The following is a 17,564-nucleotide window of genomic DNA, read 5'->3' on the forward strand; positions in this document are numbered from 1 at the left end:
ATGTCCTTAATTGAATGATTAAATTGTGTGGAAATGTTCCCCTCATTTTTAAGAGCTTGTGGTTGCAACCGTCGTCAGTAATTCGCAGCTTTCGAATGATCCCCGTTTCCTCCACCTTTTAACGATCCTCGCCAGGTAGCGAGCGGTGGCTTTATCTCCATTGGGGGTTGGGGGCAAATTATCTTCCCCAAATATGCGCAACATCGGTGACAGCAGGGGGGGAACCAAAGCAGTCAAATCCGAGGTGACACAGAAGATCTGGTATTGATCCACACCTTGCAGTGTGGCATAATGACACGTTTGTGGGTGATTTGACGCTACAATATTCAACTAGTGTCTGGTGTAAGGTAAAAAAGTACAGTGGAACCTCAATTTAGGAACATAACTGGTTCTTGAGCAGGGTTCCTAAATTGAAAAGTTTGGATATTGAAGCCAATTTCTCCATAAGAAACAATGTAAAGCAACAATTTAGTATGGGGAACATATTCACCATTAATTAGTTGCTTATTAACATGCAAATTAGTAACATATTGGCTCTTAATTAGTCATTATTAACTACTTATTAATGCCTTATTAAGTACTTATTAATGCCTTATCCTGCATGGCCTTATTGTGCAACCAGTAAGCCATTAACTAAGAGTCTTAGTTAGTCTTAACCCTAACCCTAACCCTCTAACCCTAACCCCAACCCCAACCCCAACCCTAACCCTAACCCCAACACCAACCCTAACCATAACCCAAACCCAACCCCAACACCAACCCTAACCCTAACCCAATAAAATGATCACCGTTTCCTCGACCTTCTGCACTGCAAAAAGTCAGTGTTCAAAAACAAGAAAAAAATAAAATAAAATTAGGGGTATTTTATTTGAACTAAGCAAAATTATCTGCCAATAGAACAAGAAAAATTGGCTTGTCAAGACTTTCCAAAACAAGTAAAATTAGCTAACCTCAATGATCCCAAAAATACCTTAAAATAAGTATATCCTCACTAATAACAAGTTCACTTTTCTTGGTAGAAAAAAAAAGAGACCTTTTTGCTCAATATGTTGAAAAATATTCTTAAATTAAGTAAATGCTAGTGCCATTATCTTGACGTAATGATATGCGCTCGGCATCATGATTTTTTTTTCATGCTTGAAGTAAGAAATTATTACTTTAAGAAAGTAGTTTTATACTTGTGAGTGTGGATGACACAGCTTTGCATCAGTTGATATTCTAGTTTCAAGCATGTTTTACTCAATATAGGTCATCAAATCTCAACAACAAGCTGTAATATCTTACTGAGATCATTTAGGACCAAAACCCTTAAAGGGCTACTGAAATGATTTTTTTTTTTATTTAAACGGGCAAAGCAGATCCATTCTATGTGTCATACTTGATCATTTCGCGATATTGCCATATTTTTGCTGAAAGGATTTAGTAGAGAACATCGACGATAAAGTTCGCAACTTTTGGTCGCTGATAAAAAAAGCCTTGCCTGTACAGGAAGTAGCGTGACGTCACAGGTTGAAGGGCTCCTCACATTTCCCCATTGTTTACACCAGCAGCAAGAGCGATTCGGACCGAGAAAGCGACGATTACCCCATTAATTTGAGCGAGGATGAAAGATTCGTGGATGAGGACCGTGAGAGTGAAGGACTAGAATGCAGTGCAGGACGTATCTTTTTTCGCTCTGACCGTAACTTAGGTACAAGCTGGCTCATTGGATTCCACACTTTCTCCTTTTTCTCTTGTGGATCACGGATTTGTATTTTAAACCACCTCGGATACTATATCCTCTTGAAAATGAGAGTCGAGAACGCAAAATGGACATTCACAGTGACTTTTATCTCCACGACAATATATCGGTGAAGCACTTTAGCTACAGAGCTAACGTGATAGCATCGTGCTTAAATGCAGATAGAAACAAAAGAAATAAGCCCCTGACTGGAAGGATGGACAGAAAATCAACAATACTATTAAACCATGGACCTGTAACTACACGGTTAATGCTTTCCAGCCTGGCGAAGCTTAACAATGCTGTTGCTAACAACGCCATTGAAGCTAACTTAGCTACGGGACCTCACAGAGCTGTGCTAAAAATATTAGCTATCCACCTACGCCAGCCAGCCCTCATCTGCTCATCAACACCCGTGCTCACCTGCGTTCCAGCGATCGACGGCGCGACGAAGGACTTCACCCGATCATCGATGCGGTCGGCGGCTAGCGTTGGATAGCGTGTCTGCTATCCAAGTCAAAGTCCTCCTGGTTGTGTTACTGCAGCCAGCCGCTAATACACCGATCCCACCTACAGCTTTCTTCTTTGCAGTCTCCATTGTTCATTAAACAAATTGCAAAAGATTCACCAACACAGATGTCCAGAATACTGTGGAATTTTGCGATGAAAACAGAGCTGTTTGTATTGGGCTACAATGTGTCCCAATACTTCCGTTTCAACCATCGACGTCACGCGCATACGTCATCATACATAGACGTTTTCAACCGGAAGTTTCGCGGGAAATTTAAAATTGCACTCTATAAGTTAACCCGGCCGTATTGGCATGTATTGCAATGTTAAGATTTCATCATTGATATATAAACTATCAGACTGCGTGGTCGGTAGTAGTGGCTTTCAGTAGGCCTTTAAAAAGAAGTAAAACACTCCAACATAAAATCTGCTTAGTGAGAAGAATTATCTTATCAGACAGAAAATAAGTAAATATCACCCTTATTTGAGATATTTAATCGTACTTAAATTTCAGTTTTTGCAGTGTAACGATCGTCACCAGGTAGCGAGAGGGGGCTGTATCTCCATTTGGTTTGGGGTGGGGGGGGCGTGGGGGGGGCTCAGTGTGGCAGGACAAGCTAACAGAACCCCAGCTGGCTCCTGCAGAGCCTTGTTAAGAACACTTTTAAAAGCTGTCAACTGACCTGCAGATAAACAGCCCCCGTGCCAGCCACACCGGGGAATTGGTCCGGGGCCCAACTTAAGTAGCAGCTTGGAACACGCCGGACATGCACGCCCACACTAATGGCCTCTGGTGCTGCCTGCTCCCCTGCGGCCAGCTGACACTGATTAGACTCCGCGAGCGGGGGAATGTTTTCATTGTCTTGACCGATCGCGATGGTTATTGTTTGCAATTTTTCATATGATAGCGTAAGTGCTGGAAAGTCTTAACATCGAGAAGAGGCCCTTTCCCAAACCCCAAAACTTTGCACCCCCCCCCCCCCCCGCCCCTCTTCTAGTCCGTTTCCACGCCACTTTAGTATGCAGAATGTTTATTGGTTCTGAGGATGTTATGACTGGACCTATCACAGCTGGGGAATAGATCTGGCTTAATATAATCAGGTCAGTCACCAGAGGTCGGAGGTGAACGGGGGGCTCAGGCCGCTCCGTTGCCACGGCGACGTCTATTGTTTGGCTAACCCAGGGGTCGGCAACCCAAAATGTTGAAAGAGCCATATTGGAGCAAAAATACAAAAACAAATCTGTCTGGAGCCGCAACAAATTAGAAGCCATATTACATACAGATAGTGTGTCATGAGATATACATTGAATTGAGATGACTTAAAGGAAACTAAATGAGCTCAAATATAGCTACAAATGAGGCATAATGATGCAATATGTACACATAGCTAGGCTAAATAGCATGTTAGCATCGATTAGCTTGCAGTCATGCAGTGACCAAATATGTCTGATTAGCACTCCGCACAAGTCAATAACATCAACAAAACTCACCTTTGTGTATTCACGCACAACGTTAACAGTTTGGTGGACAAAATGAGACAGAAAAAGAAGTGGCATGAAACACGTCCTAGGAAGTCGGAGAAAGTTATACATGGAAACAAACTAAAGGTGAGTTCAAGGACCGCCAAAATTAGTAGGACAAAACGGTGCTCGCCAAATACTCGAATCAGTGAAGCATGTTTAATACAAACAGTGTGCTTTATAACAATTAGGGAGGTTTGTGTCATGTTTGTCCTCCCACAGAAACCATAATAAAACAAACAAAAAAGTTTTTTTCCCCCTCATCTTTTTCCATTTTTCATACATTTTTGAAAAAGCTTCAGAGAGCCACTAGGGCGGCGCTAAAGAGCCACATGCGGCTCTAGAGCCGCGGGTTGCCGACCCCTGGGCTAACCGCTTGCATCTCCTGTGCTCCCCAGACGTCTGGAGCAGAACGGGATTAAAGCGGTTCCTCCCGGAGCCTTCTCGCCCTACAAGAAGCTGCGCAGGATGTGAGTATGTCTTCTCTTTCCACTGCCAAAAAGGACGTGAAGCATTTTTATTTTGTCTGCGCCCAAAAGAACATATTCTCCGCCATCCGCCGTCATAATAACAGCTCTGATCTTTCCATGCTGTTCGCCGGTATTCCCCTGGCGAGCGCCGTCCGCCCCGCGTTGGAGCGTCGCGTCTGCGTGGGCAAGAATGTAAACGGTGACTGGTCGGGGAGGATGAAGGGACATGAGAGCGTCAGTGAGGCTTGGCTCTGTGCAGGAGTGAGAACACTGACAAGCCGGTAGTTGAGCCGTCCGCTCAGTTAGTCAGCCGCAGTCAGGCCACTAGTCCTGACCGACTCGCACAAACTTTGGTACGGGCTCCATCTACAGTCGTGGTCAAAAGTTTACATACACTTGTAAAGAACATAAAGTCATGGCTGTCTTGAGTTTCCAATAATTTCTGCAACTTTTATTTGTTTGTGATAGAGTGATTGGAGCACATACTTGTTGGTCACAAAAAACATTTATGATGTTTGGTTCTTTTATGAATTTATTATGGGTCTACTGAAAATGTGAGCAAGTATACATACAGCAATGTTAATAATTGGTTACATGTCCCTTGGCAAGTTTCACTGCAATAAGGCGCTTTTGGTAGCCATCCACAAGCTTCTGCTTGAGTTTTTGACCACTCCTCTTGACAAAACTGGTGCAGTTCAGCTAAATGTGTTGGTTTTCTGACATGGACTTGTTTCTTCAGCATTGTCCACACCTTTAAAGGCCTACTGAAATGAATTTTTTTTATTTAAACGGGGATAGCAGATCTATTCTATGTGTCATACTTGATCATTTCGCGATATTGCCATATTTTTGCTGAAAGGATTTAGTATAGAACAACGACGATAAAGATTGCAACTTTTGGTATCTGATAAAAAAAAGGCTTGCACCTACCGGAAGTAGCGTGACGTAGTCAGTTGAACATATACGCAAAGTTCCCTATTGTTTACAATGATGGCCGCATGAAGTGAGAGAGATTCGGACCGAGAAAGCGACAATTTCCCCATTAATTTGAGCGAGGATGAAAGATTTGTGGATGAGTAAAGTGCAAGTGAAGGACTAGTGGGGAGTTGAAGCTATTCAGATAGGGAAGATGCTGTGAGAGCCGGGGGTGACCTGATATTCAGCTGGGAATGACTACAACAGTAAATAAACACAAGACATATATATACTCTATTAGCCACAACACAACCAGGCTTATATTTAATATGCCACAAATTAATCCTGCATAAAAACACCTGCGTGTTTGTTATGCTAGCTCCTAGCTCCTCTGCTAGCTCCTAGCTCCATAGAACACGCCAATACAATTCAAACACCTGATCAACACACACAATCACTCAGCCCAAAAGACCGTTTACCTAACCCAAGGTTCATAAAGCTTATATATTTTTAAAAAGTTACGTACGTGACGCGCACATACGGTCAAGTTATCGAATGTTTAGCAGCCAAGGCTGCATACTCACGGTACCTGATATTCAGCTGGGAATGACTACAACAGTAAATAAACACAAGACATATATATACTCTATTAGCCACAACACAACCAGGCTTATATTTAATATGCCACAAATTAATCCTGCATAATAACACCTGCGTGTTTGTTATGCTAGCTCCTAGCTCCTCTGCTAGCTCCTAGCTCCATAGAACACGCCAATACAATTCAAACACCTGATCAACACACACAATCACTCAGCCCAAAAGACCGTTTACCTAACCCAAGGTTCATAAAGCTTATATATTTTTAAAAAGTTACGTACGTGACGCGCACATACGGTCAAGTTATCGAATGTTTAGCAGCCAAGGCTGCATACTCACGGTACCTGATATTCAGCTGGGAATGACTACAACAGTAAATAAACACAAGACATATATATACTCTATTAGCCACAACACAACCAGGCTTATATTTAATATGCCACAAATTAATCCTGCATAATAACACCTGCGTGTTTGTTATGCTAGCTCCTAGCTCCTCTGCTAGCTCCTAGCTCCATAGAACACGCCAATACAATTCAAACACCCGATCAACACACACAATCACTCAGCCCAAAAGACCGTTCACCTAACCCAAGGTTCATAAAGCTTATATATTTTTAAAAAGTTACGTACGTGACGCGCACGTACGGTACGGTACGTGTTATGCTAGCTCCTAGCTCCTCTGCTAGCTCCTAGCTCCATAGAACACGCCAATACAATTCAAACACATGATCAACACACACAATCACTCAGCCCAAAAGACCGTTCACCTAACCCAAGGTTCATAAAGCTTATATATTTAAAAAAAGTTACGTACATACGCAAAAAAAAGCCAAAGCTGCATACTCACAGTAGCACGTCTGCGTCTTTGTCATCCAAATCAAAGTAGTGAAGTGAAGTGAAGTGAATTATATTTATATAGCGCTTTTCTCTAGTGACTCAAAGCGCTTTACATAGTGAAAACCCAATATCTAAGTTACATTTAAACCAGTGTGGGTGGCACTGAGAGCAGGTGGGTAAAGTGTCTTGCCCAAGGACACAACGGCAGTGACTAGGATGGCGGAAGCGGGAATCGAACCTGCAACCCTCAGGTTGATGGCACGGCCACTCTACCAACCGAGCTATACCGCCCCCAGTAAGTAATCCTGGTAAGAGTCTGTGTTGTCCCAGTTCTCTACAGGCGTCTGTGTATCCAAATCAAAAGTCCTCCTGGTTAGAGTCTCTGTTATCCGAGTTCTTCCATCTTGACTGCATCTTTCGGGAATGTAAACAAAGAAGCGCCGGCTGTGTACTGTTGTGGCTGACTACGTTCGAAAAATACGTCCATTTCGCACCGACAACTTTCTTCTTTGCTTGCTCGGCTTCCTTCTCCATAATGCAATGAACATGATTGAAACAGATTCACGAACACAGATGTCCAGAATACTGTGGAATTATGAAATGAAAACAGAGCTTTTTCGTATCGGCTTCAATGTGGAAGGCATACCCGTGTTCGTCGGGCTACGTCACACGCATACGTCATCCTCAGAGGCGTTTCGAACCGGAAGTTTAGCGGCAAATTTAAAATGTCACTTTATAAGTTAACCCGGCCGTATTGGCATGTGTTATAATGTTAAGATTTCATCATTGATATATAAACTATCAGACTGCGTGGTCGGTAGTAGTGGGTTTCAGTAGGCCTTTAAAGCATACTTGCCAACCTTGAGATCTCCTAATTCGGGAGATGGGGGGGTCAGGGCTTGCTGGTAGCGGGGTGTATATTGTAGAGTTAGTGCTGCAAGGGGTTCTGGGTATTTGTTATGTTGTGATTATGTTGTGTTACGGTGCGGATGTTCTCCCGAAATGTGTTTGTCATTTTTGTTTGGTGTGGGTTCACAGTGTGGCGCATATTTGTAACAGTGTTAAAGTTGTTTATGCACCACCCTCAGTGTGACCTGTATGGTTGTTGATCAAGTATGCCTTGCATTCACTTATATGTGTGTAAAAGCCGCATGCATATATTATGTGACTGGGCCGGCACGCTGTTTGTATAGAGGAAAAGCGGACATGACGACAGGTTGTAGAGGACACTGAAGGCAGTGCCTTTAAGGCACGCCCCCAATATTGTTGTCCGGGTGGAAATTCGGGAGAAATTCGGGACTATGGTTGTCCTGGGAGATTTTTGGGAGGGGCTCTGAAATTCGGGAGTCACCAGGGAAAATCGGGAGGGTTGGCAAGTATGCTTTAAAGGCCTCACCTTTTCTCCTCCAAACATATTGCTGGGCATTGCGGCCAAACAGCTACATTTTCGTTTAATCTGACCACAGAACTTTCCTCCAGAAGGTCTTATCTTTGTCCATGTGATGTCAGATGAAACAAAAAAGCAATATGTTTGGAGGAGAAAAGGTGAGGCCTTTAATCCCAGGAACACCATTCCTACCGTCAAGCATGGTGGTGGTAGTATTATGCTCTGGGCCTGTTTTGCTGCCTATGGAACTGGTGCTTTACAGAGAGTAAATGGGACAATGAAAAAGGAGGATTACCTCCAAATTCTTCAAGACAACCTAAAATCATCAGCCCGGAGGTTGGGTCTTGGGCGCAGTTGGGTGTTCCAACAGGACAATGACCCCAAACACACGTCAAAAGTGGTAAAGAAATGGCTAAATCAGGCTAGAAAGAAGGTTTTAGAATGACCTTCCCAAAGTCCTGACTTAAACGTGTGGACAATGCTGAAGAAACAAGTCCATGTCAGAAAACCAACAAATTTAGCTGAACTGCACCAATTTTGTCAAGAGGAGTGGTCAAAAATTCAAGCAGAAGCTTGTGGATGGCTACCAAAAGCGCCTTATTGCAGTGAAACTTGCCAAGGGACATGTAACCAAATATTAACATTGCTGTATGTATACTTTTGACCCAGCAGATTGGGTCACATTTTCAGTAGACTCATAATAAATTCATAAAAGAACCAAACTGCATGAATGTTTTTTGTGACCAACAAGTATGTGCTCCAATCACTCTATCACAAAAAAATAAGAGTTGTAGAAATTATGACATTATGTCCTTTCCAAGTGTATGTAAACTTTTGACCACGACTGTAGTTGTACGCCAAAGAATCACTTGATTAAAGTACACACAAGTACTTTTCGTGTCGTCCTCGCCAGTTCCAGGTTCTGTCAAGGTGTCCCAACTTGCCGGATTATATCCTCAGCCATCTACTTTTCAGGTGAGAGGCGTGATTTACGACCTCGAATAAACTTACAGGAAGCGAGGAAGCAGCAGACCACTCGATGATGTAAACATAGACACACCCAGAATTGATCAGGGGGCCACTCCAAATAGTTTGTCTGCGTTAGCGTTCATAATAACAATATCACTAATGCTTGGTTAATATTCAAGTCACAAAATGTAAATTGAGTATTGTTGGCGCTTTTTGAATGGTTATTTATCGGACTTTATGGGCGGAATAGTGGAGCTCCTATTGGCTCCGCTGTAAGCCAACTTTTAAATATGTTTATTTAATATTTAGAATGTTATTTGTTTTTAAATCCATCCGTCGTCATGTCTTTCATAACGATTGTGAAAATTCCTCCCCGAAAAAGAGCAGTTCCCCTTTAATGTTGGTCATTATGGTGGTACTTGTTTTCTTAGGTAGTTCCTGGTGAAGCAAAGTTTGAGAACCACTGCACTGGCTGGTTTCTGTGCCCAGCTTTACGAAGAAATACAAATCCAAACATTTCTTTTTTTTCAAGCTTGAATGCTGAGAGGTCAAAAAAACAAGTCATATGGATAATTGTTGAGACAGGACATTAAAATACCATATTGACCTGACTATAAGATGGTATCTTTCCCTCTGAAAACCGACAGGTAGCCTGATGTCCAGGGATTCAAAGCGAGTACATGCAAAGCAACATTAATAGAAGGAGAGAGCAGAAACACAACATGATACAAACAATAGTGTGCATGCTTGATACGTTCTGTTATGATTAGATATGACAATTCAAAACAGTCGAATACGAGACTTTCATCCAAAAAAATGCTTTTAAAAAGATCATTTTGCTCATTCTTGCACAACAATGACCGTCTCAGAACAGTGTTCTAGGGCAGTGTTTTTCAACCACTGTGCACGCGGCACATTAGTGTACCGTGAGATATTGTCTGGTGTGCCGTGGGAGATTATGTCATTTCACCTAATTGGGTTCAAAATATTTTTTGCAAACCAGTAATTATAATCCGCAAATGTGCCGTTGTTGAGTGTCTGTGCTGTCTAGAGTTCGGCAGAGTAACCGTGTAATACTCTTCCATATCAGTAGGTGGCAGCAGGTAGCTAATTGCTTTGTAGATGTCGGGAACATGGTTTGTCGTGATCACAATATGCAGACGACAGCGGAAGGCAGCGTGCAGGTAAAAAGGTATCTAATGCTTAAACCAAAAATAAACAAAAGACAAGTGCCGCTAAAAAAAGGCATTGAAGCTTAGGGATGGCTATGGAAAACAAAGCTAAAACTGAACTGGCTGCAAAGTAAACAAAAACAGAATGCTGGACGACAGCAAAGACTTACAGCGTGTGGAGCAGCAGACGGCGTCCACAAAGTACATCCGTACATGACATGACAATCAACAACAAAATAGGAGCGCAAGACAAGAACTAAAACACTACACACAGGAAAACACCAAAAAAAACTCAAAATACCGTATTTTTCGGACTATAAGTCGCTCCGGAGGATAAGTCGCACCGGCCGAAAATGCATAATAAAGAAGGAAAAAAACATATATAAGTCGCATTTTTGGGGGAAATTTATTTGATAAAACCCAACACCAAGAATAGACATTTGAAAGGCAATTTAAAATAAATAAAGAATAGTGAACAACAGGCTGAATAAGTGTACGTTATATGAGGCATAAATAACCAACTGAGAACGTGCCTGATATGTTAACGTAACATATTATGGTAAGAGTCATTCAAATAACTATAACATATAGAACATGCTATACGTTTACCAAACAATCTGCCACTCCTAATCGCTAAATTCCATGAAATCTTATACATCTAGTCTCTTACGTGAATGAGCTAAATAATACTATTTGATATTTTACCGTAATGTGTTAATAATTTCACACATATGTCGCTCCTGAGTATAAGTCGCACCCCCGGCCAAACTATGAAAAAAACTGCGACTTATAGTCAGAAAAATACGGTAAGTCACGGTGTGATGTGACCAATGGTGACAGTATACCTACTTTGAGACAAGAGCTATAGTGATGCATGCTTAGTTATGGTTTGAATTCCTATCCAACAATTGCGAGAACGACTTTTTACTGTCAATATCGGCTGTTTCATAAATGTTTTCCGCTGGTGGGGTGCCTCGAGATTTTTTCAATGAAAAAAATGTGCCTTGGCTCAGAAAAGGTTGAAAAACACTGTTCTAGGGTGTGCCTAATAAAGTGAGTGATCGCACACCTGTTTTATTTGGCAGGTTTGACATTTATATTTGTTTTTTGGGGGAGAACTTGTACCTACTGGCATTGCAAAACTTGTTCAGGGAGACAACAGAAGAGCAGATACAGCCATTATATTAATCATACCATCGTCGTAACGTGGTCTATCAAAACTTTGACTGCCTTCAGAACATTTGCAGTCTCGTCAGCCGTGTGGTCTTCCAAAAGAGACACGACCCACTGCTGCTGCTGAGTCTGCATTTAGCATCAACTATGCATGGCGGTATGTCTGCGTTGACCCTCCACGCTCGCGTTGATTCAGCTGGCTGTGAGCACTTGTACATCATTTATTGTACAGCTTTCACGGGATATGATCTGCAGATGTCTGTTATGTCTTCCCCTTAAATGTTGTTTATGGTAATACAAAAAAATTCATATATATATGTATACATATATATATATACACACTGCAAAAACTGAAATCTAAGTAAGATTAAATACCTCAAATAAGGGTGATGTTTGCATATTTTCTGTCTGATAATATAATTCTTCTCACTAAGCAGATTTTAGGTTAGAGTGTTTTACTTGTCTTAAGTGTTTTGGTCCTAAATGATCTCAGTAAGATATTACAGCTTGTTGCTGAGATTTGATGACCTATATTGAGTAAAACATGCTTGAAACTAGAATATCAACTGTTGCAAAGCTGTGTCATCAACACTCACAAGTATAAAACTACTTTTTTAAAGTAATCATTTCTTATTTCAAGCATGTAAAAAAAAAAAAAAATCATGACTTTGACACAACTGTGTCTCATAATTAAAACAGATGACAGCCAAATGGACTTTTTGCTGTTTTATTTTCAATGAAACAGTAGATAATACGTACTCATATAGTAGTACAGTCGGCACAGTACAGTACACTGACAGTTAATATTTAAACATTTAACATGTGACATTTCAAACAATTTTGTACAGAAATATTTCATGCACATTCAGATAAATTCTTTAAAATTACAATTAAAAAAAAATTTGGCCGGGGGCCGGGCTGTATATATGCGCAGTAATTGACTGAAAGAGCACGCACTTGGCGCGATGATGTCATGTTATCAATGGAAAAATGCATTTTTAGACCATATGATTTGCCTGAAAGGCTAGTAGACCCCGAGAGTAACAAGCGGTTGCCTTGTTGCCTTTCCATTAAGAACAATAAATTAGTTTTTAGTATAATTTTGCTGGTTTCAAGAAATGTAATGTCGAGCGCATATCATTATGTCACGATAATGGCACTGGCATTTACTTAATTTAAGAATATTTTTCTACATATTGAGCAAAAATGTCTTTTTTTTTCTACCAAGAAAAGTGCACTTGTTATTAGTGAGAATATACTTATTTTAAGGTATTTTGGGGTTCATTGAGGTTAGCTAATTTTACTTGTTTTGGAAAGTCTTGACAAGCCAAATTTTCTTGTTCTATTGGCAGATGATTTTGCTTACTTCAAATAAAAAATTTAATTATTAAATAAATTATTGTTTTTGAACACTGACTTTTTGCAGTGTATACATATATATATATATATATAGGAGTTTCTCTGCTGGTGTATTTATGTCTCCTCTGTGTGTCATCTTATACTAGTGAATGCCAGCCACACACACACACACACACACACACACACACACACACACACACACACACACACACACACACACACACACACACACACACACACGTCTTTCACCTTGTCCCAATTTGACTAACCTAGACACGCACACTCCAACAGATGTTGGCTCCTTGGCTGCATTTAAACTTCCAAGAAACCTCCTGCGCAACAAGACGAATGGCCACTTTTTTTTTTTACTGTATCTGCCCAAAAGTGAAAATATCTTCTCCTCTTCGCCACATGAGGATTTTTCTTCGGCAGTGTGGACTCGACTGGCCCCTCCGTACTTTTTCTCCCTGCTGGTTCCGCCGTCTAAGTGTTGCATTCACGAACACACAAACACACGTAGATTAGTGGTTGTCCATGTGGTAAGGGGCCATGTACACCACTTTTAGTCACGATGCTTGCCTTGCATTTCTATCAAATGCCTTATCATCAAGTCATGGATAGAGCTAGAATTATCTTCCCCAAATATGCACAACATTGATGACAGCTTGGTGACAGCAGGGTGAAACCAAAGCAGTGAAATCCGAGGTGATACAGAAGATCTGGTATTCATGACACATTTGTGGGTGATTTTACGCTACAATAATTCAACTAGTGTCTGGTGTAAGGTAAAAAAAAAGTACAGTCGAACCTCAATTTAGGAACTTAATTGGTTCTTGAGCAGGTATATTGAAGCCAATTTCTCCATAAGAAACAATGTAAATATGAATAATTGGTCCCAGCCCCGAGAAAAGTTTGTATTTTAGTAAAAGTTTGTACACTTTGAACAAGTGTTGTCCCGATACCAATATTTAGGTATTGGTACCGGTACCAAAATGTATATCCATGCTTTTCGGTACTTTTCGATACTTTTCTAAATAAAGGGGACCACAAAAAATGGCATTATTGGCTTTATTTTAACAAAAAATCTTACGGTACATTAAACATATGTTTCTTATTGCAAGTTTGTCCTTAAATAAAATAGTGAACATACAAGACAACTTTTAGTAGTAAGCAAACAAACAAAGGCTCTGAATTTGTCTGCTGACGTATGCAGTAACATATTGTGTCATTTTCCATTTTATTATTTTGTCAAAATTATTAAGGACAAGCGGTAGAACATTTTTTATTAATCTACTTGTTCATTTACTGTTAATATCTGCTTACTTTCTCTTTTAACATGTTCTATCTACACTTCTGTTAAAATGTAATAATCACTTAGTCTTCTGTTGTTTGATACTTTACATTAGTTTTGGATGATACCACAAATTTAGGTATCAGTCCGATACCAAGTAGTTACAGGATCATACATTGGTCATATTCAAAGTCTTCATGTGTCCAGGGACGTATTTCCTGAGTTTATAAACATAATATTCATTTTTTAAAAAGGAAAAAAGATTTTGTGATGCTAAAAAATACAGATGTAATCATAGTAGTATCGACTAGATACGTTCTTGTACTTGGTATCATTACAGTGGATGTTAGGTGTAGATCCACCAATGGCGTTTGTTTACATTTTGACGCCGGTGAGTTACGGTGTGTAGTGAAGCATGTTTAGCTATTGCTCGTCCTGCAGGGATGATACTTGTAAGAAACATACTTTATTTGTCGCCATGGACAATTTAGAAGTGATTTAGAAGTAGCAAAAACACTGCCGACTGCGGGTGGACTTTAGCCGCAAGCTAGCTTGCCATGTCTTAAAGCACCTCTTCCTGCGGGCGTTTCAGTGTTATAACTTCACCTTTATGGTTAATTTTTAAGCCAAAATGCGTCCGTTCTCCCTTTTCTGTCTACACACTGTGTCTGCTTGTAAGTACTCTGTGATTGTGCGCTACCAAACATGCTCGTAAAACCAACAATGACACGACGTGACGACGACGGAGTTGATCTGTACTTTTTAGAGGCGGTATAGTACCGAATATGATTCATTAGTATCGCGGTACTATACCAATATCGGTACACCGTACAACCCTACTTTGAACACAATATGAAGCTCTATGCTCTACTGCATATCACACAAACATAACAAGGGAGTGATTGATCAACTATATATTTAATAACAGAGCCAAAACAATGCGCTGAACTGTCCTCCTCGTATTCAGCCGCCCTGCCGACACGCACTCACACTGTAACTTTGGTGCACTCCCAGTTTGAAATCCGAAATGAAATAAAGCGAAGGAAGCAGTGACGACAATGCTGTGGAGACTTCCTGAATGTGTCAAACCACACATTTCTTGTCCGTTGCTCTCTTTTGGACTCGAGCTAACAAAACTAGAAAAAAAGCTGTAAAAAGACTAAAACAATATCTAAAAGGCACACAAAGTAGCACAGAGCACCAAGAAGTGGCAAAAATGGGTCAGAAAAGCTTTGACAAGTAGTGTGAAAGGGCTTGCAGGTGTCAGCCCACCTCTGTTACCGCTCTGATGCGACCTCTGAACAGTCTTGCCAACTGAGGAAAGCAATTGACTGTTCTAAAGGTTGCCAGATGATGTCATCGCCCCATTTGCATGATTGCTCATTGATATTGCAAAGGACGCTGTAGGAGAGGGGAATAACGATGAGGGAGAGATGAAAAGTGAGTTGTTGTTTTTTTTAAATAAAAGTGTTAGGTATGATTTCAGAACTGCAAGTGAACTTCTTAGTTTGTTTTCTTCCAATTTAAATCAGTTTTGCTGTGCATTGTTAGATGTTAGAGTACTAAAAGACTGGAGGGTTGTCACAACCCTCCAGTTGACCGAATCTATTGACTGACTTATTCAAATGAACGGAGGAATTAGAATTTTGCAGTGATTTATTTCAGCGTGACAGCGAATAAACATTTACATGTCGTGCTGTAGACTAAGGCGGAGACAGCGGCAGCTTAGCACACTTTTGTCTGCAGTCTGGACGCGAAGGGGTGTGGGTCTCCTCTCTGCTCTGACTGCAGCTGGGACTGCTGCGCGAGGCTGACGTCAACCTGACCCGCACCCGCTCCTCGTTAAGGACATTTAAGAGTGATACGCGCTTTCATGTCTGCAAAAAAAATTGAAAAAGTCGCTAGATTTGTCGCTTGTGAGGAAAAAAAGAGGGTTTGCACTAGCCAAGATCTAAAATTGTTTGTCTAGAAAGAGCTATTTGCCTATTTTCAGTCTTTAACTAATCTTAAAGGCCTACTAAAATGATTTTTTTTTATTTAAACGGGGATAGCAGATCCATTCTATGTGTCATACTTGATCATTTCGCGATATTGCCATATTTTTGCTGAAAGGATTTAGTAGAGAACAACGACGATAAAGGTCGCAACTTTTGGTCACTGATAAAAAAAAAGCCTTGCCTGTACCGGAAGTAGCGTGACGTCACCATAGGAAGGACTCCTCACATTTTCCCATTGTTTACAATGCAGCGAGAGAGATTCGGACCGAGAAAGCGACGATTACCCCATTAATTTGAGCGAGGATGAAAGATTTGTGGATGAGGAAAGTGAGAGTGAAGGACTACAGTTCAGTGCAGGACTTATCTTTTTTCGCTCTGACCGTAACTTAGGGTTCATTGGATTCCACACTTTCTCCTTTTTCTATTTTGGATCACGGATTTGTATTTTAAACTACCTCGGATACTATATCCTCTTGAAAATGAGAGTCGAGAACGCGAAATGGACATTTACAGTGACTTTTATCTCCACGACAATACATCGGCGAAACTCTTTAGCTACTGAGCTAACGTGATAGCATCGGGCTCAAATGCAGATAGAAACAAAATAAATAAATCCCTGACTGGAAGGATAGACCGAAGATCAACAATACTATTAAACCATGGACCTGTAACTAGACGGTTAATAATTCCCAGCTTGGCGAAGCTTAACAATGCTGTTGTTAACGACGCCATTGAAGCTAACTTAGCAACGGGACCTCACAGAGCTATGACAAAAACATTAGCTATCCACCTACGCCAGCCAGCCCTCATCTGCTCATCAACACCCGTGCTCACCTGCGTTCCAGCGATCAACGGAAGGACAAAGGACTTCACCCGATCATCCGTGCGGTCGGCGGCTAGCGTCGGCTAGCGCGTCTGCTATCCAAGTCAAAGTCCTCCTGGTTGTGTTGCTACAGCCAGCCGCTAATACACCGATCCCACCTACAACTTTCTTCTTTGCAGTCTTCATTGTTCATTAAACAAATTGCAAAAGATTCACCAACACAGATGTCCAGAATACTGTGGAATTTTGAGATGAAAACAGAGCTTTTTTGTATTGGATTCAAAGGTGTACCAATACTTCCGTTTATCTAGTGACGTCACGCGCATACGTCATCATACATAGACGTTTTCAACCGGAAGTTTAGCGGGAAATTTAAAATTGCACTTTATAAGTTAACCCGGCCGTATTGGCATGTGTTGCAATGTTAAGATTTCATCATTGATATATAAACCATCAGACTGCGTGGTCGGTAGTAGTGGGTTTCAGTAGGCCTTTAATTTTAGTGTAAAATTGGTAAAATTGAGAAAAAATCTATTCAAAAAAGATATTTATTTTTTTCTTGTTTAAAGATTCTGCAACACTTTGAGGATGCTTAATTTAGGAATTGCAAGTTGACTAATGCTTGTTTTCAGAATAAAAATACGTATTTCTATCTTAAAACTCCTGCTAATTTCTAGATAGACACATCTTAATTTAGGATGCCGTATCAAGTAAAATGATCTCTCCTAGTTAATTTCACTAATTTTTAGTATTTTTCTCATAAAATCTAGTCTTTTGTATCTTAGCTCTTTTTTGCCGTTTGGAAAGTCGCCGAGCTGGC

At 40.8% G+C, this 17,564-nt stretch overlaps 1 protein-coding gene across 1 annotated transcript in view; it reads left to right on the forward strand.

Annotated features, from left to right (window-relative positions):
- The window catches only part of slit1a (slit homolog 1a (Drosophila)), a 317,948-nt gene that overhangs the window by 227,448 nt on the left and 72,936 nt on the right, over positions 1–17,564 (forward strand). Inside the window, 1 exon segment of the mRNA XM_062058155.1 lies at positions 4,150–4,221. Within this exon segment, the coding sequence (XP_061914139.1) occupies positions 4,150–4,221 (72 nt within the window).

The sequence above is a fragment of the Entelurus aequoreus genome, linkage group LG09 (genome assembly GCF_033978785.1).
Source record: "Entelurus aequoreus isolate RoL-2023_Sb linkage group LG09, RoL_Eaeq_v1.1, whole genome shotgun sequence".
NCBI lineage: Eukaryota > Metazoa > Chordata > Actinopteri > Syngnathiformes > Syngnathidae > Entelurus > Entelurus aequoreus.